General features: G+C 44.6%; 2 protein-coding genes across 2 annotated transcripts; one reads left to right on the forward strand and one right to left on the reverse strand.

The window, feature by feature from the left end:
- The first annotated feature begins 894 nt into the window (after window positions 1-894).
- Window positions 895-1,305, forward strand: LOC112898403 (ethylene-responsive transcription factor ERF096-like). Its single transcript, XM_025966725.1, has one exon. It carries the CDS (start codon window positions 895-897, stop codon window positions 1,303-1,305), a length of 411 nt encoding a protein of 136 aa, XP_025822510.1.
- Window positions 1,306-6,258: 4,953 nt separating this feature from the next.
- Window positions 6,259-7,646, reverse strand: LOC112896594 (vegetative cell wall protein gp1-like). The gene has a single exon (XM_025964615.1). It carries the CDS (start codon window positions 7,579-7,581, stop codon window positions 6,559-6,561), a length of 1,023 nt encoding a protein of 340 aa, XP_025820400.1. The 5' UTR covers window positions 7,582-7,646; the 3' UTR covers window positions 6,259-6,558.
- Between the last annotated feature and the right edge of the window lie 15,092 nt (window positions 7,647-22,738).

A 22,738-nucleotide genomic window follows, 5' to 3' on the forward strand; every position in this document is an offset into this window, starting at 1 on the left:
GTAACAATAATGTGGGGCCCGGCCGGCCCAACCCACCAGCCGTGTCCGTCAGTCCGCGTGCTTTCCGGTCCATTTCAGACGGCCCGCCGGTGGCCCAGTCTCCAGCCAAGCTGCTGCTAACCCGCACAAGCACATGGGCTTTTAAATAACAAAGCTTATTATTAAAGCAAAGCAACAAATCCAAATTAATTGTTCAGTCTAGCAATCCAATCCATCACAAGGGATTCTCTTGTTAACTAGTATAAGGGAAGGCAGAAATCTTTATTGAGTCTATGAATTGAAGAAAGCACAGTTGAGATGGAGGACATGCTAAGAAATTAAATAAAGACCCTACTACGATGACCGTCCACATTTACTAATAAACAATCCAACTAATAAACATTCTCTAGCCATTTTATTGTTCTTATACTATATATAATTGCAGAGACAAAATACATAGGTGCTCCAACGAGAGGGCCCCGTCTTCCACAATGTCTCCTCTCCATCACCGCGAGAATCCGCATCTTCTTCCTTCCTTCCTTTGTCATCTATCACGTCCACTAGCTACCTAGCTAGGGCTTCTCACCACCAGCGACCTATAGAGCCGCTACTACTAACCTTAAATACGGCGCCACCATCGCCATCACCTCACCAACACAATTAAGCAAGCAGCAGCAGCAGCCGCCACACGAACTAACCGGTCTCATAAGTGTGCGTGCTATAGTAGCTGCTAGCTAGTTATACCTTGTTATCTCTTATTATTAGCTTGCTTCATCGGTCGATCACTTGTGTATTACTGTGGTTGCATCAGTAGCAGTTAGGGTTGTCAACAGATCCATCAAGAGCCAGCGAGCTGGTCGATCGACGATCATTAAGCGAGCAAGCAAGCAAGCAGCTAGGCGGCTCATCTGATCGATGGAGGGCGGCGGTGGATGGGATGATTTTCAGGGGAAGGACGACGGCGGCGAGCCCACCAAGTACCGCGGCGTGCGGCGCCGCCCGTCGGGCAAGTTCGCCGCCGAGATCCGCGACTCCAGCCGGCAGAGCACGCGCGTCTGGCTCGGCACCTTTGACACGGCGGAGGAGGCCGCGAGGGCGTACGACCGCAAGGCCTACGCCATGCGCGGCCACCTCGCCGTGCTCAACTTCCCCGCCGAGGCGCGCAACTGCGTGCGCGACGGGTTGTCGTCGTCTTCCCGCCACCAGCAGCAGCAGCAGCAGCAGCAGGGAGGAACAAGCGGCGGGCGGCAGGTGATCGAGCTGGAGTACCTGGACGACCAGGTGCTGCAGGAGATGCTCAAGGGCAGTGACGGGAAAAACAATTGACAGCATGCATGCCGCAGGTGCATCAAGGCCTGCCCAGCCAGCATCTGATCGACCTATCTATATATGCTTCTCGATCCATGGCCATGCATGCATGCATACCAAGCTTGGATCGATCTGTTGTACCAAGCTTGGATTGGATTGATATATACTCTAGCGGTGCTCAATTAATTAAGTAATAATAAAGCTAAATATATACATATATATATATGATCCGTTTGCTCAATAAAAAACAGTAGTGATCTGATGACCGGGGCCTGATGGTCCAATCAGTGACCCATATATATGTATCAATCTTAACTACTGCATGCATAATAGTAGCACGTGCTTGCTTTGCTTAAATATATAACCCATGCATATATAGCTACCCTTTAATTTGTTTGTACTGTAAAGCTAGCTAGCTAGATCACACTCTCAGCCGCTCCTATATATATGTTTCATCATCATCATCATCATCATCATCATCATCATCATCATCATCATCATCATCAACATCCAGACGGATAGAAGAACATAAAATGCTCAGGATAACATACATCCAATTAACTGTTACTGCTTGCATCCTAATCCTGTATGTCCGCAGATTGCGTATATGTGTTCTGGTGCCATTTATGGTGACGACCAGAGCGACCGTGCAAAATTTAGCACTTTCAAGTTGCAAGTCATTACAATTTTCTCCAACAATAAGTCGCTAAACTGCTATGTGGTTTGGAGATCTGGTGGCAATTCTAAGCATTCTATTGCTGCAATCATATGCATCCATATATGCTAGCATTTTTCTTCTTCCTTAATCACTAATTAAAATACATGGAGTATTTGTATTCAATTTGTTGCAGTAAAACAAAAAAAACATCCAAATAATAAAGAATTCACGTTGTATAAACAATAAACTTGTTGAACCTGAACATATATATGAAAGGAAAGAATGTGTTTAGGAGGGTTGTGGTGAAATGGGTGACACAACATGAATAGGAATAGATTAGATAAATATTGAATATACACAGCTAAGCCTGGAGCTGCATCAGTCAACACAAGCAAGGGGGTTATGAACATGGTAAGTTCATGCATTATATATTATTAGGGAAATATGAACTTCTAATTGTTCTACCCTTATATATATATATATATATATACTCCCTTCGTCCTGAAATGTAAGGCACTAGAGAGGGTTCAAAAATTTGTACCTAAAAGTAAGGCATCCTAAGGTGTTTTGGAAACTAATTATTGCCAATCAATCATGAAATCAGCAAAATGACAACCTAACAAGGCATTAAGTAGGAGTACATGCGTTATTTCTTCATCTCCTTAATCTGTCATAAAAATGCTAGGATGCCCTATATTATAGGACAGAGGGAGTATAGATAGGTGACTCACATTAACTCCCATAAAAAATATTTTTTTAAGATAATGGCAAATATCACATCATCTTCATTTTCTATAAGTTGATAGATAATTCTTGTTTTAGCCTGGGCACACTTTTGAAATAGTATCTAAATTTATTCCTAGTTCGTGTATCACTCTTTTCAAGTAATATACATAGCTAAGCCTAGAGCTGCATCAGTCACACAAGGGGATTATGAACAAGGTAAGTTCATTCATTATTTGGGAAACATGAACTTCTAATCGTTCTACCCTATATATAGACCATCATTGTGGGTGACTCGCCTTAATAATTTTTAAGATAATAGCAAATATCACATCATCTTCATTTTCTATAAGTTGATAGATAATTCTTGTTTTAGCCCGAGCACACTTGTGAAATAGTATCTAAATTTATTCCTACTTCGTGTATCACTCTTCTCAAGTAATTAACGATGTCGCTTTTGCAAACCTTCTTGTGCATTTTCACATCCATACACTATTTCTTTAGCCCGGCCCTGTAATTTGGGTTCCCTCTGCTTATGTTCTCTTCTCCCATTCACAATCTTATAATTGGGAGCTAGCTAGTACCCTCTGCACCAGCTTCGGCTTGTGCAGACAAACCAGGTTATAAGAGATGACGGAGGCACCGTTGGAGAAACCTGCTGCTTCACTGTCACAAGTGCCCATGGAGCTAAAACCCGACATAATCTTGTATTAGTATTGGAGTTTACCTTCATATTATTTTCACACCATGTGTATTTATGTAAGCACACCTTGATTTTTAGACGAACCAATCAGGTCGACCAGATGATTATTATAGACTTTTTCCGTCTATCAGGCCCAGTGCATGCATGCAGATAAGCTTCATCAGTCTGTCAATCATTTGGATAGCTTAGTTGTATTTTCCATTGTTTTAATTTATTTATTAATTTGGAAGTCGAGTACTAATGTATCTTTTACAAGATGAGACAAATGATACATCCGTCACATGCATAACTTATCATCACTTAAGTATTACATAATTACGTTGCACGGTTTGGAAGATTTAACTAGCTAGCTGTGAAAAATCGTATCATGAGCTTCACTCAACAAATTAGCACGCAGCTCACCTTTAATTTAAACCTGGAAGAAGACTGACCTTTCAAATGCTTGGTCGTCCTCAATTCTTCCCAAATAATGTTAAGGCTGTCCCATAACAGTTTCTTTATTTACATCTTGTGTAGCCGCGTAGGGACAGTAACGATCGAAAAGGTGCTGTTGTTTGAGTTCAATGGAGATGCATGCAGTGGTTCTAGCTAGCTGCTTTGCTATAGCTAGTATGGCCAAATTATACTAAACGGTTGCTGAAGATATAGTTAGTAATAGGTAATGAGCAAGTGGTGCATCTGCAGACTAGAGGTTGAAATCATGCTGCTTATTATTTGTTGGATGCTGATGCTGTAAAGGAGTGATATGCATACGTAACCGAAATTGCGTAAGATGAGGCCTAGGTGTTTAAATAAGGGTATAAACTGTAGGTAAAGGCTTGATTCAGAGATCATTAAGTTGGAAACAGTACTATAATGTCTATACATGACCTACCAAGAAGAACAAATAATTAAACCTTAATCACATATGGCTAGCTGCTAGCAGAGACTTTTCTTGCTCTGAATAGCTCAGCAGCAGCAATAGGAGGCATGGTTTCAGATTGATTTGTGTTGGGTGGCAGGCATAGATACAAAACTACACGCACACACATATATATAATGATCAGTAACCAGTACTCTAGAATCAGATGCATTTTCAGCGCTAGCTCAGCTGGTCCTTTATTTGCATGGTCTGAGTAAAGGTAAACTTTTTGTGCCTTTGTTAGATTTGCGGATCAATCTTTTTCTAATCAGCTGGGAGCGCGCTGAGAGTGAGCATGCTATGCCTGCTTCTAGAAGGAATATATATCTATAGAATGAGCTGCCCGGCTGGGAGATAGATAGATCCTCTCCTGACATCAAATTTTTTTGACGACACATAAGCACAAAAAGAAGCTAAGCTCGCTCGTCAGTGCAGGTGCATGCGGGCACAAATAATTACAAAGCCAGTTAAGTTATCTGAAAACAAACAAACAAACAAATGTATACATACTAATTAAGTAGCAGGAGTATTGCGTTCTCTACGATTATATATACTTGGCGAGAATTTGATGCTCTCGACCAGTCAAAGTTGAAGCATGCAGTCAATAGTGCATGCATAGTATCCTATATGGCTGCTTCGGATTGTGGAGCATCAATCTGACAAAAGAAGAATGGTTCTGCTGTCCTCTCCTCCTCTGAATTAGAACCAAAACAGACACAAGCCCACTACTGTACAGCAATTCCATCTCTCGGTTAACCTGCACGTTGATTCACACTTAGTGTTGCCACAATAATTTAAAGAATTATCATGAATAATAAAAACACGTACTATTGGTAATACGGTGCATAGACTTGCGTACGTACCATATATGTATGAAGACTTACAATATTTCTTTAATTTTGGGGTGTACTGCTCCTTATTCTTCTGTACAAGTAGAACAGCTAACAATATATATACACTACTGTATATGAATATGAATATAGGATCATAATTTGTTATTTCTGTTGTTTGGCGGGATAGTTGAGAGTAGGTCTGGCTTTGTTCCATTTTCTAGTCAAGTGGGCCATTCTTTTATTCAAGCGGACTCTAGCCTGGTTGGCTAGCTTGTTGTAGAGTAGAGCTAGCAACCACGGTTCCAATCTCCGTATGCCATCTCATATAGCTTGGGTTTGGAACCCTAGTTTATATATACTATACCTTTTTTCTCGATGGGCCAGTTAGCTTCAGTTGATTTTTTCTTTTCCTTTTCTCTTTCGACCTTGAGTCAGTCCATATACTGTTTGTACATAATCTTCTATAAATAGAACTCATGTATTTAGCCCTCAAATATTGTTCCAGAGCTGTTGGAGATATCCACGGCTATCTCTGCTCTAGAAAATTTTTGACCCATAGGGTAAGCTCATGTTTTTCTACCACCCGTGTATCGTCGTGGCAGGTCTGTTGGACGTGTGTGGATTTTTGTGTGCCGGTGTTTTTAGCCCAATGTAAGCCTTATTGCTCAGGTGTTTTAGTCTTCCTATATATTCGCTCTAGATTTACTGGAGTCAGAGCATTTTCAAAAGCTTGTGCATTTTCGAATCTCTTGGCAATTTGATGTTATAGATAACTGTGCATTTTCTATACACTCTATCAAAGTTAGGATGTTGGACTTAAGCCTCTTACATTGTGGAACGGCGGTGTCCTATACTGCTCTTTGATGTGACCACACACTACTGGGAGGTCATTCTGCCTTTTATTTTTCAGCTTCACACATTAAAACATAATAAGGTACCATAGTAGTAACAGAAAATAAATCAGATGTTATTGTTGGATCAGACGCCCATTGATCTAAAAATATCAGTCTCGTCGATGGTAGAATACCTTGATCTCGACAGAGAAAAACTGTAACTTCTGTATGGTTTTGTAAACTCCCTGCTCGCTCTATCAATGAAATAGATACGATATTGTATTTGTTCAGTTTTAACAGAAGAAAAGATCGAGAATAAATGTGGCAACAACACACATATATAATACTTGTTTCGTTTATTCATTGATGATACACAAACCTAGCATAGCATATATATGCCGATGCATGCTTATGATGGAAATATAGGGGAAAACGTTAGTACATACAATCCATAGAAACAGTGATGCTACACACTAATAGCTCACTCTTACACAAACGTTATTGCCTTGCTTGGTCATAGCCAAGAGCTAGATAGTGCACATTGGTCAGGTACATTCTCCTCTTAGTTCCCTTCCATGGTGCCCGTGCCAATGCGTGATGAGAAGGGTGGCGGCTCCGGCTTAATTTGATGGTTCTGGTTTAGGTGTTTGTTTGGGGCTTGGCTGGGGCTCTGGCTTGGACGGTTCAGGTTGGGGTTTTGGCTCTGGCATAGGTTTTGGGCTTGGCTCGGGCTCTGGTTTGGATGGTTCAGGTTCGGGTTTAGGCTCTGGCTCAGGTGTAGGTTTCGGGTTGGGTTCTGGCTTGGGCTTGGGCTCTAGGGTGGGTTTAGTGCTTGGATGGGGAACATGCACCGATGGCGCTGGCTTTGCTTTTTCCTCAAGCGAAGTACTGGGGCTTAGCTCAGGTTCAAGCCTTGCGGGTTCTGGTTGGGGTTCCGGTTTTAGGCCAGGTTGTGGAGCGGGGTTATTTGGATCAGGTTGTGGCTCGGGCTTTGGGTCAGGTTCCGGCTTTGGGTCAGGTTGTGGTGCGGGGTTTGGATCGGGCTGCGGTTCCGGCTTTGGGTTAGGTTGTGGTGCTGGTTTGGGTTCAGACTTTGGATCAGGTTGTGGTCCGGGGTTTGGATCGAGTTGCGGTTCCGGCTTTAGGCCAGGCTGTGGTGTTGGTTCGGGTTCCGGCTTTGGGTCAGGTAATGGTACCGGTTTTGGTTCGGGCTGCGGTTCCGGCTTTAGATCAGGCTGTGGTGTTGGTGTGGGTTCTGGCTTTGGGTCAGGTACCGGTTTTGGTTCGGGCTGCGGTTCCGGCTTTGGATCAGGCTGTGGTGTTGGTGTGGGTTCTGGCTTTGGGTCAGGTACCGGTTGTGGTTCGGGCTGCGGTTCCGGCTTTGGATCAGGCTGTGGTGTTGGTGTGGGTTCTGGCTTTGGGTCAGGTACCGGTTGTGGTTCGGGCTGCGGTTCCGGCTTTGGATCAGGCTGTGGTGTTGGTCTGGGTTCTGGCTTAGGATCAGGTTTTGGTCCGGGCTGTGGTGTTGGTTGGGGTCTTGGTTTCGGGTCGATCACCCTACCACAAGCAAAGCCAGGAACACTTGCAGTCAGTGTGACTGCTAGGGCCAAGTGAAAACATAGTGAGAGAAGAGCAGACCTCATCTCACTCGTTGCCACTACAAGCTGTGGATCGTATCTATCTTCTCCACTACAAGCTGTGGTTGCTTGTGCACAGATGGTAGGGAGAAGGCATGGCTGCTAATTTATAGGCATGGAAGTCCAACCGGCGGTGGACGCGTGTCCATCTATCTCCTTGTGCGTGACTTTGCCAAGGCACTAGCCACGGTTGCAGCTTTAAATTTGGATGTGCAACTTTAGCGAGCACCAGACAAATCACTGTGCGATCGGGAAAAGAGAGGAGCATCATTTTCATGCATGTTCCATCATTGGTACTTGTTTCTTCACTCGGCCTGTTTCTTAGTTGGCGATGACAACATATATATACAGTGTATGTATAGAAGCTTTCGCCAGTAGCTAGTACACGGTTTCTTGCTTTTAGGATTATTAATTTTTAACAGCTATCTAGTGTAGTGTATATCTTTACTGTCACCTACAGGTACTCTTGGCGATCGATCTTTCTACCGGCGGCGATCAGACCTAACTTTGACATATATATATGACCCACGATATATACACACACATAAATATATATACATATATATATACACACACACATGCATGCATGCATACATACATACATACATACATAGACGTGTTCGAGGTCATCAGCTATTATATTCTTCTCTAGGCCATTAATTGAATATTAAAATGGAGAGTTTCCTTTTTGCCTAAATGTCTCGAATCCACCTTCAATTCATTTATCTCAAAACATAGCAAATACCCATCCAATCCGTTTTCTAAATATTTGACATTTAGGATAGGCAAATTAATTAATTTTTGAATTAACTAGAACTTGTTATAAACATCATATATTTATAAGAATGCTATAAGGGGAGAACATGCCTATAATTAATCAGATCACGTCTTAATTAAGATGTGTTGGCTCGGTGTGTCATCATAGTCGATACAATGCATATATTGGCTTTAGTTTGATGATGGACGATAGAGGGTCGACACGATGACAGCCGCACTCACGGGCAAATTAAAGCAATATAAAGAAAGAATGAGTGAAACGAGACTAGAGTGATGTGAGAGTGAACGTGTAGTGGCGCATACGCGTTGGGAGCGCGTGCAGGGCTGCGCGTGCGTGCATGCTCTGTACTATTTACTACGAGTAAATTGTCCCCAGTCTCCAAACTTATCCTACAGTTTCCACCTGCGTCTCTCAACTCTCAAATCATCCATCTGAGTTTCTAAATCTGTTAAGTGTTCCATCCGAAATCCCAAATACGCCACGCGAGCATCCGACACCCACATGGCGCTACGGTGGCAAACATTTACAAAAAAGATCCCCTGGTTACTCTCTCCTTTTCTCCTACGTTGATGAACATATACAAATGACCCCCCAAATTCTATCATATTTTACTTTTTAGTCCACTCCTCCCCTCCCTCCCTCTCCCCTCGCTGCCTGGCCTCCGTCACCTTTACACCTGCTGCTCCAACCTCTCCGACGGCCTCCACTCCACCTAGCTCCCCCGGCCGCACATGTCGGCCACCTCGTCCATCTCGACGAGCTTGGGGACATCGTCTGCTCTCCCATCGCTCACGAGGCCACAGCCTAGGGCGGTGCGCCCTTGCCCGAGGCCATGGAGGGAGAGGGATTGAAAAGGGGGTAAGGAGCAGGCCGCAGGAAAAGGAGAGGAGCAAGGGCGGCGGGTGCTGGGTGCGGTGCTCGTGAGCAGTTGCTGTTGTTCTTGTGCGTGGAGGGACCGTCAACGGCCGCACAGAGCGGCGAGAGTGACCTCACGCGCCTGGGCATGGCGGCGTTGTACCTGTTGAAAGCATCTAGGCCCCTAATTCGAGTTTTGGTAATTAATGACAACCTTAGTGGACTAACAATTTTCTTGAGAAGAAATGAGTATAGGTTGGTCCAAGAGAGATGAGTATAAATTGATGTCATGAGATGTTGAATGGATATAAGGCAAATGTATATGATAGAGCTTTTCTATTTTTGCCAGTCATAAGGTGTTTAGCGGATGTGAAATGATCGGATTAATAGGATAGATAGCCGTACTATGAAGAGGGGTCAATAAGCATTTGCTTGGCGGTTCTATAGTACCATTTTGCTCAAACACTTTCATTGCATGCATGAGGGCTAACTTAGTTTGAGAATGGCAGCTTGATTCCAAAACATGCTGACTTGTTGTGGCGGACAGTCCACATGTCTCTTTGAAATCAAGGACAAAAAACTTGTGTTTCTGGGTGGATCAAAAAAACAAAGGCGGACGGTCTGCCTAGGGGAGCGGATAGTCCACCACCTAACAAAAGTTCATCCAGGACCACCGACTGGTTCGGTGGTGGTCCTCGTGGTCTGATCGAATGGTTCGGTTGGTCTTCGGTGCGCAAAAGTTTCGGCGGACGGTCCGGCCTCAGGAGGCGGACGATCCACCTGTTTAACTCAAAGTTGAGACAGAACAAGGTGTGTTCTAGTGGGAATTCTTTTTGAGTGACGGACGGTCCGACCTCAGGGGGCGGACGGTCCGCATGCTAACTTTTGAAACCGGACAGAACATGGGATGTTCTGTGTGCTCGGTTGATTTGTACTGCGGACGGTCCGCTCCTTGTGAGGCGGACGGTCCGCCAGGGCTATAACTATCGGTTTTGGAAATGGCCAGCACCTAAACCTACTCAAAGTGTGTATCGCGCGTCGTATCAGATATGGCCTAGCACACAATAACTCAAGATCTATACTAGTTCAGGCAATCGTGCCCTACGTCCAGTCGGTGGTCAGTTGAATGTATTACTTGAGCCCAGGTGCTCGTGAGAGTTGGAGAGTTACAAGCTTTCGAGTGGAAACTATGGTTTAGGTCTATCGAGAGATCGGATTTGATGAGTTGTCTCTCCTCTTTCCTAGGTAGAAGACCCTCCCTTTTATAGTCCAAGGGAGGCTCCATTACAGGGGAGCTAAGGGTGTGAAGATAGAAAGAAAAGACTCCCAACCCCGCCGGTTGGGGTCGTCAGCTTTGTCAGTCGGGCCTTCCCATCCATCAGTCGGAGTCTTCCAGTGACCGCCATCCAAGTCCTGTGTCGTAGGGCAAGCATTTTGTATTGTCCATGCGCGTCATGCTCCGTTAGTTAGTGGTTGTGGGGGCGTCGATAGGTACAGTACGGTTATCACACCCCATCCCTGGCACCTTACCCGCCCACTCCGTCGTGACTGGGGGCGTTCCGGCCGTATCATGATGATGTTTCGCCTCATCCTTTCGCGAGGACGGGCAGGTAGAATAGTGGCGCCCTGCTGCCACAGCAGAGGGGACTGTAACCCCCATGGAGGAAGTGGTTGGCCGTGTACGACAGGTTGATCCCGAGACTCATCCTTATCCTTCGTACCTACTCCTAAAGCCCGCTGGTAAGCCGGGCCTAGCCTCCCGACCAGCCTGTCAGTCAGGGAGGCAGGCACGTGTAAGGCAGAGCCCGATCGGACTCCCCGATCGGCGCCTTGTTACGGACCCAGCCTTCGTCCGTTCCCACGGTCGAGTTGTCAGTTGGGGTTGTGAGCCGAGACGGCCCAAATGAAGTTGTTGCCCTATACGGATGGGTGCTTGTTCCGGGCACGACTTTGGACTGGTCGACAGGTCCCTAGACCCGTCATTAACGGTCGACTCTGACACAATTGATTACGCTTCTAGCCGTTGGGTTTGAATGGCGGACATTCCGGTCTTTGTAAGGCGGACGGTCCGCGAAAACTCTACCTTCACGGGTTTTGAGTGTAACATTTGGATTTTGAGGGGCTGGCTATATATACCCCATCGCTCGGCCGTGGGGGGTTCTCTTGGCACATTTGAAAGCTTCCTTGACATTCTTGAGCCAGCCACCTCCTTTCTCTCACTCACTTTGCTTTGAAGTTGCATTCTTGAGAGTGTGAGAGCACCCTAGTGCATTGCATCAAGTGTTTAAGCTCTGTGGCACTAGGGAGTCTTTAAGCAAGCGTCATCGACTAGTTACTCTTGGAGGTTGCCCCCTCCTAGACTACTTGGAGAAGGTGAAACCTTTGAGTCCTTCGATTCTTATAAATAGATCCATATGTTCTAAATGGATAAGAGAGGTATGGGCTTTCCGCCCAGCTCAAATTGTATCCTTTTCCTTCTGTTTGGACAAGGAGAGATTTGACTAAGATTGGATTTCATTCCACTTTCCTATTTCTCAACAACAACTTCTCTCATCAGCTATTTCGCGTTTTCAAAGTCATTAATTGTCCCATACCCTATTTTCTATTTCGATTGTATGGCGTAGAAATCTTCCATTCTTTTTCTCTTTGGAGAAAAACCAAACTCCTTAATAAGATTGTGGAGGATCCCCGGTTTGATTTGTGAGAGGTTCTTGTGCTCACCTCGTCTAAAGCGTTCCCTCATCAGAGGTGACTAAATGTGATACAAATATCAGTCCCAGAAGGGTGATAACATATTTATTACATCAGATGGTTCATTACCGTACAAACCGTCGAGGTAGCGGGCACTGAAGCGCCACTATCAAGAGGGACAACATAAGGACTAAAAACTAAACTAAAGTACCAACAAAATCTAAGATAACATCAAAGTCTTGCGCCATGGTAAGCTTACTGTGGAGACCCTGAACCACAGGCAGGGTTGTGTGCAGGACGGCGACCTACTCGACGTCTTCAGGAACGAAGTTCGGATCCTCCTCTGTAAAAACTAGGCAAGAATGAGTACATACGTACTCAACAAGTCCAACCTCACCCACGGAGAGGGATAATAAAGATCATTCACAGGATATATCAAGGATAAGGCTAGGGTTCGTTTGCGATAAAGCAATATTTTACACATGCAAGGGTTCATTTAATAAAAGAGTTTTCTCAAAATATTTCTGCAGTAATCGAATAATAAGTGAGGTTGATCCTACACAAAGGATCCAAGTTTTGATGCTTCCGGACTCCACATCCATAGTAGCTCACGGCACAACTGCTGGACACTTTCAAAACAACTCACGCCACAAAACCAACCATCCCAAAATGTCTATTGAAGTGACGATGCCGTAACTCGTCCAATACCTTGGACATGGCTATCCGAATAGATTTTACACTTTGCAGAGGTTGTACACTTTACCCACATGTAGGGTACCGCACTACGAACACCTTAGTGTCGCTGCGGATCCTAACAAAGCCATTACCCACCTTAGCTGAATCTAACTAGCCAACACGGAAGCAACCATGGGGTTAATGACCTATCAACAAAGTCATAACCGGGACATAGCTCACACAGATCGTATTCCTTCTCCATGATCTCCCGTTGCTCACCAGCTCTCCTTTTGGCTAGCAGAACAACTAGTGGGGTTTATGCTAAGCCGTTGCCCACGCAACGGTCGAGTGGTTGTACGATAAGTGGGTTAGGCAAGATGACACCTCAGTTCATCCTTACATTGATAAGACGGACATCTCCCAACCATGCTCAACCACAAAGATACAAGCTCACCAGTAGCATTTCACACAGGAAACACCATCCATCTCATCAGGTTATATCTTTCTTTTATTTTCCTGAAATCCCATTTTATCTTTTAAAACACTCGCATCTTTATTTTCGATAAAGCGCGTTGTAGTCATGATTAAAATATAATAAAAGGAATAAAAGGTCCTAAGTATCTCTAGCAGTAGTTAACGTCCAACAGAGTAAATCCTATATAGACATTAATCTAGATCATCAAGAAATAGTCATAGCAATCAAGGGGTGGCTATCCAACCATGTATTGCAATAGAACAATGCATTTTATAAAACAGGCCAATAGGTTGTGTTTATAAAATTTGGATAAATATGCATCAAAAGATGGGATTGGACTTGCCGTCCTCAAAGCCTTCCGGAAGCTCCTTCTCGAGGTACGGATCTTCGGGCTCTGGCTCGCGGTACTGCCCCTCCTCGATCACACCGTCGGCTACGACACACAAACAATCATACAATAAAAATAAAGTTCGCCGACGAGCTTAAAAAAAGAGAGCAAAATAGAGAGCTTCGATTAAAAAAAATAGAGAAGACTATTATATTTGTCGGATGTGGATTCTGAGACTTGGAGAAAATATTTGGAGACGATGCGTGGTGGAGTTTGGAGTCGATTCGGAATAAAATGGCGCATGAACTGATGAGTTAAAATTCATTTAGGGAGTAGTTTGAAAGGACGAGGACCTATTTGTAATAAAATAAAGAGATAGAAGGAGCTCTGATTAAATATTTGAGAGAGGGAGGTGGAGGGCTGCGGACTGCATAAGAAGGAAAAGTGGAGGGGGTTATGCACAAGTTTGCCTTTCTTCTTCCTCGAGACAGAACAGGAGGGGGGCACGGTAGGATGGGGGGTGGCTAGGCCATGGGTGTCGGTGTTTAACCGGCTGCCCACCGAGGGATATGCCCAAGGTGGTAAGTTTTGGGTGAGGAGACGCCGAGATCAGGAACTCGAAGGTGCAAGGAACACGAAACTTAGACAGGTTCGGGCCGCACGGAGCATAACATCCTACGTCCTGTATGGTTTGTATTGCCTTTGATATAGAATGACCTAATGATCTTCTGTTTTTAGGGAGGGTTCCTGACCTCCCTTATATATCCGAGAGGTCAGAGTTACTGTAAGCATCTAGGCCCTCAAGGTATGTTTCGGTGATTAATGACAACCATTATTGTGACTAATGAGTTTGTGCAGCTTTACAGATCATTATCGCTCATTTGGTTATATGTCAAAAGAGGCCCCTAATTTTCATTATTCAAAAAGGCGATCTCGGCATTCAACTTAATAATATGTCAAGACTAAGGATCTTTCTAGTCCTAAGTGTCATAAGGCTGAGAAGGACACTTAGGTTAGCATAGGTTTTATAGTTTTGTAGTGATCGCACTATTAAGAGGGGTTTAGGCTTAGTAACTTGAGCATGGACATGGTCATTTGAAAATGGATGCACACAATGGTCACTCAGGTTTCTAGAAGCTCAAATAAGTGGTTCTCAACTTATATCTCAAGAATATTTGGATTTCATTCAAGACTCAAGTCAGAAAAGGCAAAATCAGAAAAATCCTTAACACCGGTTTAACCGACGCCTAAAGTTTTCTATACGTCGGTTAAACGAGGTCAGCAGGTCTGGACAAGTCCATACACCGGTTAAACCGACGTTATTTGAAATTGGACGTCGGTGCAGTTGTCCAGAGACTCGGTTTTCAGTTGATCAGTGGACAACTACACTCACCGGTTAAACCGATGCTATTTGAAATTTGACGTCGGTGCAGTTGTCCAGGGACTTGGTTTTCAGCTGTTCAATGGACGATTACATTCACCGGTTAAACCGATGCAACGACCGTTAATCTTTCCAAACAGTAACGGCTAGTTTTCAAAAAGGGGAGTTTACATTCACCGGTTAAACCGACGATGACTATTGGAGGGACGTCGGATTAACCGGCGCTACGCAGTTTTCTGGCTGCTTTTTCTCCAACGGCTCTATTCGTGTGAGCTGCCCATATATACCCCTCCAATGGGTCATTCTACTACTCTTGACACCAGGCAACATCCAAACACACATACTATAGTCAAGAGCCACCTTGAGCTTCAACATTTCATACACTTGTTCATTCAATCATTCAAGAAGCAAGATTAAGGATTTGAGTAGAGAGAAGCTTGTGTGCATCCATTCTTGGTGATTGGTTCTTGCTCAAGTGAAGGCCTTAGCTTGTTACTCTTGGTGATTGGCATCACCTAGGCGATCTTGGTGATCGAGGTGATTCTCGCGGAGCTTGCCAAGGATTGTGGAAGCCCGGAGAAGAGATTTGTACGTGGCTTGATCTCCACCACACCGGGATGGTGAACGGAGACTCTTAGTGAGCGCCCTCGTCTTGGTGACTTGGGAGGTGACAATACTCTTTGTGAGTGTCACAACGTGGATTAGGGGTGTGTGCCAACACATCGATACCACGGGAAAAAATCCGGTTGTCCCTTGTCCACTTTACTTTTTCAAGCATTATCTTTCATGCAATTCATTCATGTGCTTGATTTAGGAATCACTAGTTAGCTCTACCTTGCTAGGCTTTATCTCTTTTCATCTTAACTAGCTTGTGTAGGTTGTTTAGTTATCCGGTTGGTGAATTGGAGCCTTTCTAGTTCTTGCATAGGTTAAGGTTGTTTTATCTTGTTTTAGAAATTGAAAAAGGCCCAATTCACCCCCCCTCTTGGTCCATCGATCCTTTCAATTGGTATCAGAGCCACGTTGCTCATTTGGATCATTAGGCTTCACCGCTAGAGCTATGGCCAAGATGGGTGGTTCGCCGCCTCACTTCGAGGGCAAGAACTTTGCCTATTGGAAAGTTCGCATGGCCGCATACCTTGATGCGATTGCCCCTGAAGTTTGGTTGGCAACTAAAGTCGGGTTCACCGGAGATCCCACCCCCGACCAATTAAAATGGAATGCTAGAGCTAGAAATGCAATTTTCGAAGCTATTAGTGAGGAGGTCTTTGCTAGAGTTAATGGCATGGACCTAGCAAGTGATATTTGGAAGGAGCTCATTGAGATTCATGAAGGTTCCACCAAAGTTCGTGAACAAAAATATCACTTGTTTAGAGCTAAGTATGATTCCTTCAAAATGCTAGCTCATGAAAATTGCAATGATATGTATTCTCGCTTGAATGTCATTGTCAAGGACATTAATGCACTTGAAATATCCAAAATTGACAGTGCATCCATCAATCGCAAGATCCTCATGCTACTCCCGAAGCCCAAGTATAACATTATCAATGCTATGCTTCAAAAGGAGGATCTCGCCACAATGGAAGTTGGAGAACTTGTGGGCGAAATTCGCGCTCATGAAATGAGCATTCTTGGTATGACCGAAGAGCCAACATCAAGCAAGTCGATTGCTCTAAAGACCAAGACAAACAAATCCCGCAAGTTCAAGATGGTCAAACAAGACTCAAGCTCAAGCAATGAAGAAGATGATCATCATGAGAGCTCATCCGATGTTGAAGATGATGGAGAACTTGCTCTCAAGATGAGAAAGTTCACACGCTTGAATGAGAAGATCAATAAGAAGGGCTTCAACTTTGACTCCAAGAAGGGAATGTTCCGGCCAATGGATGTCAAGAACAAGATTTGCTACAACTGTGGCGAAAAAGGACACATCCGTCCAAATTGCCCCAAGCCGGACAAAAGAAGCAAGGACAACAAGAGTAAGCATCGCCATGATTCAAGCGATGATGAAGAAGAGGAGAGGAAGAACAAAAACAAGAGATTTGGGAAGAAGAAGACCCATGACAAGAAGACCAAGCTCTTCCCAAAGAAGAAAGGGCATACCAAGAAAAGTTTCTTGGTGGAGAAACAAGAGTGGGTGACCGATGTCTCATCAAGCGAAGACTCAAGTGATGAAGAAGACATTGTCACCATCGCCCTCACTAATGAAGAACCTTCTCTACCTCCGCCTCCTATGTGCCTCATGGCAAAAGGTAACACCAAGGTATGTGAGGTAGATAGTGAAGATGATAGTGATGAAGAGCTTGATCCTAATGAATTTACTAACCTCATCAATGAGTATACATCCGTCATCAAGAGGGAAAAGGGCAAAGTCAAAACTCTTGAGAGCACTCATGCCAAGTTAGAGCTTGCCCACTCCGACTTACTTAGTAAGTACAATGACTTGCTCAAACGGCACAATGAGTCACTTGTACTTGCTAAGCAAGTTGAAGAGAGCCACAAAAAGCTCAAACAAGAGCATAGGGAGTTGGCTCACAAGTATCAAGAACTTGAATTTGCTTATGAAGTAATTGACCCAAATCTTGAGAAAGATGTTCATGAAAGGGTCAATGCTTCTACTTCATGTGATGACCTACTCATTGATGCATATGCCACTAATGTTGTGCCCAAGCTTGACTCTTCTAGGGAAAAGGAATTGATGGATCAAGTGGCAAGCCTCAAGAGTAGTGTGGAGAAACTCTCAAGGGGAGAATACATCCACAAGGAGATTCTCTTTAACAATGCCCGTAACTATGGTAAGAGAGGTCTTGGTTCTTTTCCGGAGCCAAACATGGCCACAACTCCTTCTCCGGAGATCAAGACAAGCTTCATCAAGGAAGTTGGCTCATATTGCCAACATTGCCAAGTCACCGGGCACCACACTAGGGAGTGCACTTTACCATCACGTCCTCTTCCTAAATTACCCAAGAATTACTCATCAATGTTCCAAAATAATCATTTTCTCTTGAGTAAAGTGAAGGGCAAGGTGAAGGCCAAGTTCATTGGCAAAATTGCTAAGGAGTCGAAGAAGAAGCTCCCCAAGCAACTTTGGGTCCCAAAAGCTCTTGTCACACATGTGCAAGGCCCAAAGCTTGTTTGGGTTCCGAAAACTCAAAAATAAATTCTCATGTGTGTAGGTGAACTACAAAGCCGGTGGAAAACATTGGGTACTTGATAGCGGTTGCTCTCAACATATGACCGGCAATGATAGCATGTTCACCTCACTTGAAGACCCCGGCGATCATGAACATGTCACCTATGGTGATAACTCAAAAGGGAAAGTCTTAGGTTTGGGTAGAATTGCAATTTCAAAAGATTTATCCATTTCAAATGTTTTGTTTGTAGAAGCACTTAGTTTTAACCTCATTTCTATTGCACAATTGTGTGATCTTGGACTAACGTGTGCCTTTGATAAGAATGGTGTTGTAGTGACTCATGAAAAAGACAAGTCATTGGTATTCACGGGGTTTAGGCATGGCAATATCTATTTGGTGGACTTCTCTTCAAAGCAAACAAGCACCATGACTTGCCTCTTCACCAAATCGTCTCTTGGGTGGCTTTGGCATAGAAGAATTGCTCATATTGGCAGGAGCAACCTCAAGAAAGCCCACAAGAGAGGGATGATCACCGGCATAAAGGACGTCATTTTTGACAAGAACAAGCTATGCAAAGCATGTCAAGCCGGGAAGCAAGTTGCAACTCATCATCCTATCAAGACGATGTTGTCTACCTCCAAGCCGCTCGAGCTACTACACATGGATCTCTTTGGTCCAACTTCATACAAAAGCATTGGTGGTAACCTCTATTGCCTAGTAATCGTTGATGATTTTTCACGTTACACTTGGGTCATGTTTCTAGGCGATAAGGGTGAAACTCCGGAAATCTTCAAGTCATTTGCAAGAAAAGCTCAAAGGGAATACAATTCCCCAATCGTGAAGATCCGGAGTGACAACGGTACCGAGTTCAAAAATATGAAAATTGAAGAATGGTGCGATGAAGAAGGAGTCAAACATGAGTTTTCCGCCACCTACACGCCTCAACAAAATGGCGTGGTGGAAAGAAAGAACAAGACACTCATCACCCTAGCAAGAGCAATGTTGGATGATTATGGCACGTCCGAGAAGTTTTGGGCGGAAGCAATCAACACGGCGTGTCATGCATCCAACCGTGTGTATCCTCACCGACTCCTCAAGAAAACTCCATATGAGCTCATCACCGGGAAGAAACCAAATATATCATACTTTCGGGTCTTTGGTTGCAAATGCTTCATTTATAAGAAGAAAAGGCTCGGTAAGTTTGAAAGTAGATGTGATGAAGGTTTCTTTCTTGGTTATGCATCAAACTCCAAAGCATATAGAGTATTCAACCAAACCTCCGGGTTAGTTGAAGAAACATGTGATGTGGAGTTTGATGAATCTAATGGCTCCCAAGAGGAGGTTGTTGGCTATGAAAATGTAGGGGATGAAGAGATTGAAGAAGCCTTAAAGAAGATGTCCATTGGGGATATCAAGCCGGAAGAGGTGCATGAAGACAATGATCAAGGGGGAGGAACTTCCTCATCTTTGCCAAACACCTCCACGGCACCCCAAGTAAATGAAGATCAAGATAAAGTTGATCCACTACCCCAAGAAAATGTGTCAACGCCAACACCCCAAGTTCAAGAACAAGAAGAGCAAAATGTTCCACCACAAGCACAAGTCACTCATGATCCACCCCAACAAGCATCTACGCAAATACCGCTAGTGAAGCATGGTCGCATCTCCAAGCATCATCCAATTGGTCAAATCATTGGTAGTCCTTCCAAAGGAGTAAGAACTCGCTCTAAGTATGCTTCATTTTGCGAACATCACTCGTTTGTTTCTTGTATTGAACCCACTAGCATAGAGGAAGCACTTGAGGACTCGGATTGGGTGATGGCCATGCAAGAAGAGTTGAACAATTTCACCCGCAATGAAGTATGGGTCCTCGAAGCTCCTCCGAAAGATAAGAACATCATCGGCACAAAGTGGGTCTTTCGAAACAAGCAAGATGAACATGGGGTGGTGGTACGCAATAAAGCAAGACTTGTAGCAAAAGGGTTTTCTCAAGTCGAAGGTTTGGATTTTGGTAAAACTTTTGCTCCGGTCGCAAGACTTGAAGCTATCCGCATTCTTCTTGCTTACTCTTCACATCATAATATCAAGTTATATCAAATGGATGTGAAAAGTGCTTTCTTAAATGGCTTTATTAACGAACTTGTTTATGTTGAGCAACCTCCCGGGTTTGTAGACCCGAGGAATCCTAACCATGTTTATAGGTTGCACAAGGCACTCTATGGACTCAAACAAGCACCAAGGGCTTGGTATGAGAGGCTTCGTGACTTCCTAATCATGCAAGGTTTCAAGATCGGGAGGGTGGACACCACCTTTTTCACAAAAGACGTCAACGGGGATCTTTTCATTTGTCAAATTTATGTTGACGATATTATCTTTGGCTCAACTAATGATTTACTAAGCCATGAGTTTGCTACCATGATGTCTAGGGAATTCGAGATGTCCATGATTGGTGAATTGACTTTCTTCCTTGGTTTTCAAGTCAAACAAATGAAGGAAGGGACATTCATCTATCAAGAAAAATATACTAGAGATATCCTAAAGAAGTTCAAGATGGATGAATGTAAGCCAATTAAGACTCCTATGGCTACAAATGGGCATCTCGACTTGGATGTGGACGGTAAACCTGTTGATCAATCCCTCTATCGTTCAATGATAGGGTCTTTGCTTTACCTTACCGCATCTAGGCCCGATATAATGTTTAGCGTGTGCTTATGTGCCCGTTTTCAAGCTAACCCTAAGGAATCACATCTTTCGGCTGTGAATAGGATCCTTCGGTATCTCAAGCACACCCCTAGCATAGGCTTGTGGTACCCCAAAAGCGCTGGCTTAGATCTCTTGGGATACTCGGATTCGGATTTTGCCGGAAGCCGTGTCGATCGTAAGAGTACCTCCGGGGGTTGCCACTTGCTTGGGCGTTCTCTAGTTTCTTGGTCGAGTAAGAAGCAAAATTCCGTGGCTTTGTCCACCGCGGAAGCGGAATATATAGCTGCCGGTGCATGTTGTGCCCAAATTCTATATATGAAGCAAACCCTTTTGGACTTTGGTGTGAAACTAGGAAGAATACCACTCCTTTGTGACAATGAAAGTGCCGTAAAAATTGCCAAGAATCCAGTTCAACACTCTCGCACAAAGCACATTGATATTCGCCATCACTTCTTGCGTGATCACGAAGCCAAGGGGGACATTTCCCTTCAAGGTGTGAGATCCGAGTAGCAATTGGCGGATATTTTCACAAAACCTTTAGACGAGAGTACCTTTGTTAGGCTAAGAAATGAGCTAAATGTGTTAGATGCGGCAAACGTCATGTAAGTTGCCATGTCATATAGAAAAATGCACACATATAAAATACTTGTCTAACCATGGTAAGATAGTGATGAGCAAGGGTTTAGCTAGAGGTGGTGGTCCACTTGTTTTCCTCTAGGCTTGTAGAAAGGCTCATCATGATGAAGCTTTCCGTGGGATCAAACTTGACAAGTAGATCTTAAAATTCTCGCTATGCATTACTTGTCATATAGTTGTGCATCTCATGTTTACCTTTCTTTCGCATGTGTTTGTAATTTGCATTATCACTGCATGCGTAAAGGTCACAAAGGAGATCACTTGATGAAAATGAGACTTGTTTTACGTGCAAGATCTTAATTCATGAGAAGTGAAAAGAGTAAAGTGTTAGGTGCGTTATTGCCTAGTGAGCAATGTCATGGTGAGTTTGAAGCTTTCCTCCTTCAATATTCCTATGACATGGCTCATACATTTTAATTTGGCGTTTTGTGTCTCTTGCGACTTATCCTTGATTTTGAAAAGAAAAAAAAATATTTAAGTTATTAAGCTATCCTATTTTGAGGGGTAAGGTCGCCTATGCAAATCTATTAACTTGAGTTTAGTTGAATCTTATAAGTTCATTGGACTTAGCATAGAAAAGTGAGCTGAGAGAGGGTTTTTGGGTTCACCAGTTAAACCGACGTTCAATGGATCTATACCCATCGGTTTAACCGGCGTTACTAAGTGTCAGCCACAGCTCAGTCATTTCAGGCGTTCAACCGGCGTATACAAACTTTGCAGCATCGGATCAACCGATGAACAGAGCACAATTTTGACCTGAAAATCAACTGTTATTTGCATCGTTCAACCGACGAGTTCATTTTTCAGATCATCGGTTCAACCGGCGTACAGATACAGATTTGGCAGTGTTTCTGGTAAACTACACCGACGCAATCAACCGGTGCTCAAAACCTAAGCGTCGGATCAACCGGCGATAAGAAATTCTGCGGGGTCCACATGTCATATTTCTCTCTTGCCGGCTCACGACCCATTTGCTCTCGATTCGTTTCCAGCTCGACTCTTCGCCTCCGCTCTCACCACCGTCGCCTCCGCCGCCGACGTGCGCCGCCATTCGCCGCCGTCCGCCGCCCGCTCGCCGAGTCCTCGCCTTGCGCCGCCCGCATTGCGCCGCCGCCACACCGCTGCCCTCGCGCCGCCGCCGCTTGCACCCGCGCCGCTGTCTGCAGCCCGCGTGCGCCCACGCCGCCGCTGTCCGCCCGCGCGACGCAGCATCCGTGCCCGTGCCTTCACGCGTGCCCCCGCGCCGCCGCCATCACCGTTCCGCGTCATCGCCGCTCGCGCCATCCCAGCCACGCCCGTGTGCCGCCTGCATTGCAACCACACCGCCGTGCCCGCGCGTCATCGTGCCCGCACCTGCATTTCCTGATTCGCACGCCTCACACCTCCACCGTGCCGCAGCCCACGTGCCTTGCACCGCATCCACTCTTTCACGCCGCGCACGCCACGTGTTCTGCATTTTATCCGAGCTTGCAGCGCCGCTTTCTTGTTTCCTTCTGTTGTGGAGATG

This window comes from Panicum hallii, chromosome 6 (assembly GCF_002211085.1).
Source record: "Panicum hallii strain FIL2 chromosome 6, PHallii_v3.1, whole genome shotgun sequence".
NCBI classification, from domain to species: Eukaryota; Viridiplantae; Streptophyta; class Magnoliopsida; order Poales; family Poaceae; genus Panicum; species Panicum hallii.

Bases quoted from the DNA above. Each gene is read 5' to 3' on its own strand.
- LOC112896594 (XM_025964615.1), bottom strand. From the start codon at position 7,581: ATGAGGTCTGCTCTTCTCTCACTATGTTTTCACTTGGCCCTAGCAGTC.
- LOC112898403 (XM_025966725.1), top strand. From the start codon at position 895: ATGGAGGGCGGCGGTGGATGGGATGATTTTCAGGGGAAGGACGACGGC.